This window comes from Camellia sinensis, chromosome 3, assembly GCF_055761805.1.
Source record: "Camellia sinensis isolate YWXY chromosome 3, ASM5576180v1, whole genome shotgun sequence".
Taxonomy (NCBI): domain Eukaryota; kingdom Viridiplantae; phylum Streptophyta; class Magnoliopsida; order Ericales; family Theaceae; genus Camellia; species Camellia sinensis.
Genome location: NC_138963.1, coordinates 22685274 through 22693825, shown reverse-complemented (window position 1 = coordinate 22693825; position 8552 = coordinate 22685274). Strand labels below are relative to the sequence as shown.

Sequence of the window (8552 nt, the reverse complement as noted above, 5' to 3'; positions counted from 1 at the left end):
ATAAAAATAAAAATAAAAAGTCTGATGAAGGTGTTGAGAAGCAAAACACAAACAAAAACCAAGGAAACTAACCAGTTTAGAGGATGGAAGAACATTGAACTTCTAGACTGATAAAATAGAGAAGTAGCAAGTCAAACCATCTGTGAGCTGAAATTTCCCAATAGCAGTCCCATCATTGCCATTATATATATATAGTAGCCTTGGGGGCTCATATGTGAGCCAATGTAAACTCTGATTCAGGATTCAGAAATCAGCATCACATCTCTTCAAGTTTTTCACTATCTGTGCACTAAAATGCACTACTTTGTGGAAAATTTTATTTACACATCATAAATTGTCTCATGCACATCATTACTTAGTTCACATCTTTGATATTTTTAACCTTTGATATTTTACTCAAAACGCACCACAATCTAACATGACAGAAAATAATAATAATAATAATAATTCGAATTCAGAACTGAAATCAAGCAAGTTCATAGCAATGCTATATATATATATATATATAGAGAGAGAGAGAGAGAGAGAGAGAGGTGAGAATTGGAAGGTGAAGCAACAACAATTAAGAATTGAATGGTTCAGCTTGTACCTGTAGCAGATGAGGAAGCATTGATTTAAACCAAAGATTCATCGAAAGGTGACCTATGGTTATGTAGAGAGAGAGAGAGAGTTAGATTGACGAAAAAGTGATCGAATTACAGTGAGAACGAATGATTGAATGAATTATAGTGAGAATGATACAATGATCGAATTATATAGTGACGAAAAAAAGACTTAGATTGAATGAATGATTTGAAGAGACTCATTGAGACGAGAGAGAGAGAGAGAGAGAGAGAGAGAGAGTTCATACCGTTGGCGGTCTATAGAGCGAAATCAATCACAAGCAATCCCATAGTTCTTGAGAATCGATCACAACCAATTTCTTCAGACGTTTGAGCAAGCGAAATCAGATTTCACGATCGAGCAAAATCAGATTCTTCATCACGACCATGGTCTCTTCTTCAGACAATCGAGCGAGCGAAATCATATTTGAGCGAAATAAGATTTTTCTCTGTTTTTGAATTGTAGGGAGTGTGAAAAGGGTTAGGGCATAGGTATAAGAAAAGGGCAATATAAATAAAAGAAAAAATTATCAAGGTTGTAAATATTATTTTTTGCGACGGTCAAATAATCAGTCGCAAAAAACCACTATTCTAGTAGTGATAGTGGTTCTTTTTCATCTGGTTATACTAAATTTATGAATTTAAATTTCATTTTGCATATGCAGTTCTCATGTGAGTCGTGGAGTAGCTCTTCTAGACGAGTTACTGGCACTCCACCGAATGCTATTTCCAGTTTGATGGGTCTTGATGGGCTGCCTCCACAGCAGCCTCTTCACAGACAACCTAAAGAGTTCGCGGAAATTTATCAACAGTGGACTGCCCAGTTCCAAGAATGTAAGGATGACCTCCTTGGATCACTTCCTTGGAGACCAGATGATAAAGATGGGCATTTTGTTTTTGCCATTGGAGAGAACTTAACTTCTCGTTGTAAGTTTGCATTGATAATCTTCAAATATTGTCTTCATGAGAACATCTCAACCTTATTTTCTTATTTGATTGAAAGTAAACAAACATTGACTCAACTAGAATTTATTTTTGCATTTAATCTATAAGAAAAACAATTCCAATGACTGGATTCAAACCATATATCGATGATAGTCCAAGACTTCTCTACTTGTCAAAAAAAAAAAAAAAAAGTCAGTCCAAGATTGAGTAGAAGTCGTAAGACAGAAAGGATGTGAGAGAGAGAAATCATAAAACATAGGGAACTAGAGACAGAGGCTGACCATGGTTGGCTTCTTGCTCAACTAATTTTTTTAGTTATATGATATTTGGACTGCCCAGTCCTGTTGACTTATGAGCAGTTTTCATGGATTAAATTGGCTGTCTGATTTTTGTTTTTTTGTGTTTTTTTTTTTGGTTGAAAAAGGTGGCCTTTCTTTCAAAAGGATGCTACAAGTTTATCCCAACTGTGTTCTGCCCAATGCAAACTGGCTGGTCCGGTCTGCTTTTAAAAGATTCAAAAGGACACATTATGTAATTAAGAAGTGGTTTCCAAAATGCTCTCAATCATTTTTTCTAAAAGTTGTGAAACTTTTGAGGACTCATGTTTTTTTTTTTTTTTTTGGGTGTGTGTGTTCATATTACTATTCCTAACTAGAAACCACAAAACAGAGAACAGAAAATAGTGTTATGGTGCTTCCTAGAAAATGGTTCTCTAATTCATTTCTAAAAAATTTTTAAAAATAACAAATTAATTGATCTTCGGTTTAGATATGTCCTATTATTTGTGGATCCATGTTCTCAGTTTTTTCTTTGATTTGTAATCTGTTCACCAATAACATATTTTATTTACTTGTACTTGCAGACCGGATTTTGAGTAAAATGGGTGACGGTTAGTTTTTCCTTCAGCTTCTTTCCTTCTCCCTTTACCTGTTCCTTTCTTTCTTTTTTTATTTATTTATTATTTATTTTTGTTATTAATACGAGTCTTCTAGAGATTGGTATTAATATGAAACACTCATTTTTTGGGTTCCATAAACTTTTCAAATTGACATCCCATATTCCCGTCATTGTTAATTCATTCGATGAATTAAATCCATTGGGTAATATAATTGCAGGGACTTTTGGGAAAGTCTTGGAATGTTTAGACTATGAAAGGAAAGAGATTGTAGCAATTAAAATTGTTCGTTCAATAAACAAGTACCGGGAAGCTGCCATGATTGAAATTGGTGTCCTACAGGAACTTTCCAGGCATGATGTTGGTAGCACACGGTACGCATCAGATTCCATATCTTCGTCCCTTTTTAACTGTAAAAGTTTACAGTAATTGGGTATAAGTTGTTTTTATTCTTTGCAGTTGTGTGCAAATACGGGATTGGTTTGACTATCGTAATCATGTTTGTATTGTAAGTATTTATTGATACTTGTGGTTTAATTAATTTGAAAGGGCGATGATGTCCCTTTGTGCCTGGATATTCTGTGATTTAAAAACTTGCGGATGGATTTAATGGTCTTAACAGGTATTTGAGAAGCTTGGACCAAGCTTATACGATTTTCTCTGCAAAAACAGCTATCGTTCATTTCCAACTGATCTTGTTCGGGAGTTTGGCAGACAACTTTTGGAATCTGTAGCATGTGTGTGCACACATCTTGCATCATTTTTTCTATAAATGCTTCAACTTATTGCTCAGCAGCTCAAATGCTTTTTTAATTAAGCTCAGATTTGGGAATCACTGGGACTCCTATTTCCATCTTTGATTTATTTAACAGTAGATTGAAACCCAGAGTAATCTTTGTTTGCACAAGCATGATTAGTATTGATGATCAACTCTACTTCTGATTCTCATTCATTTTGCTCACTTGCTTTTGCAGGTATGCATGATTTACACCTGATTCATACAGATCTGAAACCAGAAAACATACTTCTTGTTTCATCAGAATATGTTGAAGTGCCAGATTATAGGGTATTGACTCATGTGATATGTTCTCTTTATTTATTTGTTTATTAGTTTATCTTTAAAAGAGTTTTGCATTTGTGTGTGCATGCAAATCAGACTTGGCAAGATTAGGGTGTGTTCCAATCCATCTCAATAGGGCTGTGTTTGGATCTAGGATTGAGAAGCGATTTGTGGAGGGAACGGAAAAAGAAAGGGATGACAAAAATTGAGCTTCTATTTCATTCACTTTCCCCTTCCTATTTCCGTTCCCTTCGCAAATCCCTCCTCACATCCTTGATCCAAACGCAGCCTAAGGGTTTTATATTTAAACCCAACTGATATGTTGGCCTTTTCATTTGGAGTCTATTTGTGGATACAATTGATATTTTGGTTATTCTTTTTGCTGCATTTGTCCTGAATTACTGCAAATAAAAATCTTTGGTCTAATTTTTCATGTAAATCGAGTATTGATATTAGTTGATGAGATAAACTGTGTAAATCAATAATACTGTTGCTAGGCTGGTGCTTATGAATTTGATTCTTATTTTAACTTCAGATCTCTAATGTTTTGACTATATGCAACAATCTGCCAAAGTCAAGTGCTATTAAGCTAATTGATTTTGGGAGTACTACTTTTGGACATGAGGACCACACCTACCTGGTGTCAACGCGTCAGTATCGTGCACCAGAAGTTATTCTTGGTAATGGCCATTTGTTATCAAATTTTGTAGTCAGTATTTTTATGTTTGTCATTTAATGTTGATGTGTTAAAATTATTTATTGTTTTGTTTTCACTAGGTCTTGGATGGAACTATCCTTGTGACTTGTGGAGCGTGGGTTGCATACTTGTTGAACTTTGCTCGGTAAGTAAGATTGTGCTTTTTCTTGTTTGTTTCTACTACTGAGAGCGTTAGTGGCATGTTGGTTTTAGTTTATCTTTCGTCTGTTGATCAAATTGCTAAGAAGGATTTAGAAGATTCAGTGGAACGTCCAATTTTCAATGTGGTGACCAATCACTTATAAGATGAGCACCCTTCAAACGTTATGTTGTTATAGAATTAATTTATTGGGAAGGAAATCAGTGTCTAAAATAAATATCCTTGTAATTGATCTGAGTTTTAGTTGTTCTGTTCACTCATCATTGCATACTTCATTCAATCACGCTTCTATTTATGGCATTTTTTTGACTTCTACTTTGTTTGTTAACAGGGTGAGACCCTTTTCGAAGCACAAGAGAACTTGGAACATCTAGCTATGATGGAGAGGGTGCTAGGGCCACTGCCACATCATATGATTATTAGTGCAGAGTAAGATCTGTTGTTTTTGTTTGTTTATTTCATACTATTTATCTGCTTCATCCCATGTATAAAGCTTTTATTTGTATTTTTTTCAGCCGTGGTGCTAAGAAATATTTCAAGAGGAGTGCACACTTGGATTGGCCAAAGGGTGCAAGCTCCAAAGAAAGTATGAGGGCAGTTGGGAAATTACCCTGCCTACAGGTAATTGATAGATATTATGTCATCCATCTCTCATGTTAGGCAACTGAGTAAAGCTGTAGTAAAGGGTGTGACTTAAGTGTCTTTCATTATCATTAAAATGCCTCCTCCTGCTGCCGGATGTGTGATCCCATTTGGCACATACAGGAAACAGATGACATTATGAAGAGATTAATTTGCATCATCAAGAGATTAATTTGCATTTCCAACATTGAATAATGATGTTTGGTTTATGATCATGTGAATATATTCAGAGACGAAAACCTTGTTCTTCTTGTGATATTTGCCCTTGTCTTCTTTATGTATTAATTTGATCTTTTCTTATATTTTCTTTCTTTTCTTTTTTTTCCTTTTCTGTTTATTCTTTATGTATATTGCAGAACTTGATAATGGACCATGTGGATCACTCTGCTGGTGATATGATTGATCTTTTGCAAGGGCTTCTGCATTATGACCCAGCAGAGCGGCTCACAGCAAGGGAAGCTCTTAGACATCCTTTCTTCACCAGAGAGATGAGAAATTGTGGCTATCCCTTCTAACTGGATCTTGTCTAATGCTTTCATGAGTGTAAGTGATTACTCGTCAAGCAAAAAGTTTAAAGAAAACGAAGACGAAAATTCGACGCCATTCAATAGTTTTTGACCGGCAACATCATTTCTTCTGAGCTGCTTGTTACTGCTGTTTCTGTATAGAAGTGTATACCCTTCTTCCTTGTTTCTCCTTGTCTCCTCCCTTCTTTTTTTTCGGTTTCCTCTTATACTACTATCGTATTTGGACTGAATTACCCATAAAGTCTGTTGCATTCCATTGATGAAGAAGTTATTTAGTCAATAATTTGTTAGAATATATCCTGGTATTGTGATTTTCTTCTTTGAATTGAACCTATTGAACTTTGAATTTTTTTTTTTAGAATTATGTAGTATTATATAAATTTTTTTTAAGGGTTTTCATAAATTGACATCATTTAAATTGTTCAAAAAAATAGATTTATCAACAAAAAAAAAATTTGTTTAAAAAAAATTAATTCTATGTTTATCATAATTTTATATCATTTTTTATTAGCACGCATAACTATTAATGATTGAATATGAATATGAATGAAATTTGTATAAATATCATTACAACAGTTATTGTGTATGTCACGTATTACATATCATGTAAAAATATGGTTAGTATAGCTATATTGACATAATAAATATCATGATATCATTTTTTTTTTAGTAATGATATAAAAAAATTTATATATAATTTTTGTATAATATGGATTTTTCACTTTAAAATAAAACACCCATAAAGATATTTTGTGTTTATAAATTATTTTTTAGATTTTTTTGTATAAATTTTATATATAACAAAAATTTGAAAAAAAAAAAACAGACTTCTTTTAAAGCATAGAATTCTTAATTCCTTACAAAGATTTTTTTTGTTTCTCAAGAAAAAATCATTTTGTCTCTTCTCTTTATTTGATTGATTAAAAATTGCAATTTCGTTGCTTTCAATTTTATTGAAGAAAGAGTGTAGGACAAATTTCACTTTATCTCTATGTGTTTTGGAGCTTGTTTAATTTATCCTCTAACGTTTGGAAATGACCACATAATTCATTTGTAGTTTGTGAATTGAAATATACCATTAAAAATTTCACTCAACTTGAGAATAAATGTGAAACACGTAACAGATATAAGAGAGTTATATGCTCATTTTATAGTAGCAGTTCAAATTTTTTCAGATCTTAGACCTAAAATCAAAATGAGAATTTTTTTACAAGACCTCCGATAAGAAGAAATATTTTATAATTTTTTAATAAAATTTAAATGACAAATTAAATAATCTAATGGTTTGAGTCATCTCTAATATTTTGACAATTTACGACATAGAGTACCAACAAACCATGTCATTATCATTTATAGCTGTAATTGCACCCACAAATAATGTATATTATCCATAATAATGCCGCTAAAATAATATTTTAAACTCTCATTAAGGTGTTTTTTAATTTTTATTTATTTTTTTGAGTGAATAAGTAACTCCCACTAAGGTGATAAGTAAAACACCCATTTTGTCATTTGCCACATTTTCAAACTTTATTGTATTAAGCAATGCATGTTCATAGCGTGTGTGAAACTAATTTTGGTATTGCAATAACAATTTCTTCAATTCTTTCACTTGCATGTGTATTACTTGTAAATATCAAATGAAAATTGCGATATCCATTAAGGAAAGGGGTTGGAACCAAGTTGAATTATCTCAAGATAGGGGGGTTCTTCAATTATATTAACTTAAAGGTTTAATATTACATTTTTATCAATTTTGGCAACCAAATATACCACGTGAATCACAACGCGGCATAGAACGCGTTACCACTTTGACCCGAGTAAATCGACACTCGGGGCCCACCTAAAAAATAGACATAACTTAGGAAAAAATTCTGGTTTTATCCAGAATTTTATAACCATTTCCAACAAGTTGTGGCCGCAAGTCTATTAAATAACTCTCTCTCTCTCTCTCTTTCTCTCTCTCTCTCTTGTACAACCAAATGAAAGTGAGATTTTCATGGTTTCAGGAGGCTGTTATTCATTGTCTTTGAAAGGAAAAATGTTTCAGACTACTAATTCAACATCACTAATATACCACTAATGACGTGGCACCATGTGGACTTCACTACTGATGTGATAGTTTGACCTTTGTTTTTTTTTTTTTTTTTACACTGCCAACTTATTAGAGCTGACATTTATGCTACCATTTTAGAGTACTAAATCAGTGCTGAAGGAATAAAATGAAGGACCTTTCTTAGGTGTGCCTTGCATACCATATGCAAGGCACTTACACCCTTTTTTTTTATTTCATTTTTAGGTTTCATTTGAGAATAAGTTATTTTAGTAATTTTTTAACTTTTTACGAAAAAATATGTAAAAAAATAAAGAAAATGGTGTGATAATTTATAGTGACTTTATAATTAAAATACTTCGTCTTCAAAGAAGGCCTTAAATATCCCTTATAATTATTTCTGTATAACTACCTCTATATAGCCTCAAAAGCAGTTATTGACAAATATAAAGACTCACAAAGAATAATATACAGAGAGATTCACAATTGCCATGATCATTTTGATAGCACACGTAGTGTGCTTATCCTTCTAGTATTGAATACAATGATATAGCATTATTTGGAACTTTGGTTTTTTAAGTCAAAAATTCAAATTAGGTATTATTAGTTGTCAAATTATTTTATCTACGTGTGTATATATATATATATATATATATATATATATATATATATATATATATATATATATTCGTAAAATAACATAAAATTATTTTTAAAAACAATCAATTTCCAAACACCTCCAAAATGTTAAAAATAGTTTTAAAAGTTAGTTTTTTAAAAATTTGTAAGAAAATTATACTATTGAAATATGTAAAAAAATGTATCGAGATTAGAACTATTTAACATTTTGTGTTTGCTATTGACAACTTTTTATAGTGTTATTAGCATAATCTTATAATAACATACTATAGGTGGATAAAACTTATATTTCACTAATCTAGTCCTCTTATGATTCTTATTATATTGTCTTG

General features: G+C 32.1%; 1 protein-coding gene across 1 annotated transcript; it reads left to right on the top strand.

Annotated features, from left to right (window-relative positions):
* The first annotated feature begins 2523 nt into the window (after positions 1-2523).
* LOC145820932 (serine/threonine-protein kinase AFC1-like) lies at positions 2524-5853 on the top strand. Its single transcript, XM_082917602.1, has 9 exons — positions 2524-2816; positions 2902-2950; positions 3065-3179; positions 3417-3508; positions 4038-4182; positions 4280-4344; positions 4691-4788; positions 4875-4980; positions 5358-5853. The coding sequence occupies exons 1-9, from the start codon at positions 2554-2556 to the stop codon at positions 5514-5516; spliced, it is 1092 nt and encodes a 363-aa protein (XP_082773728.1). The 5' UTR covers positions 2524-2553; the 3' UTR covers positions 5517-5853.
* The last annotated feature ends 2699 nt before the right edge of the window (positions 5854-8552 follow it).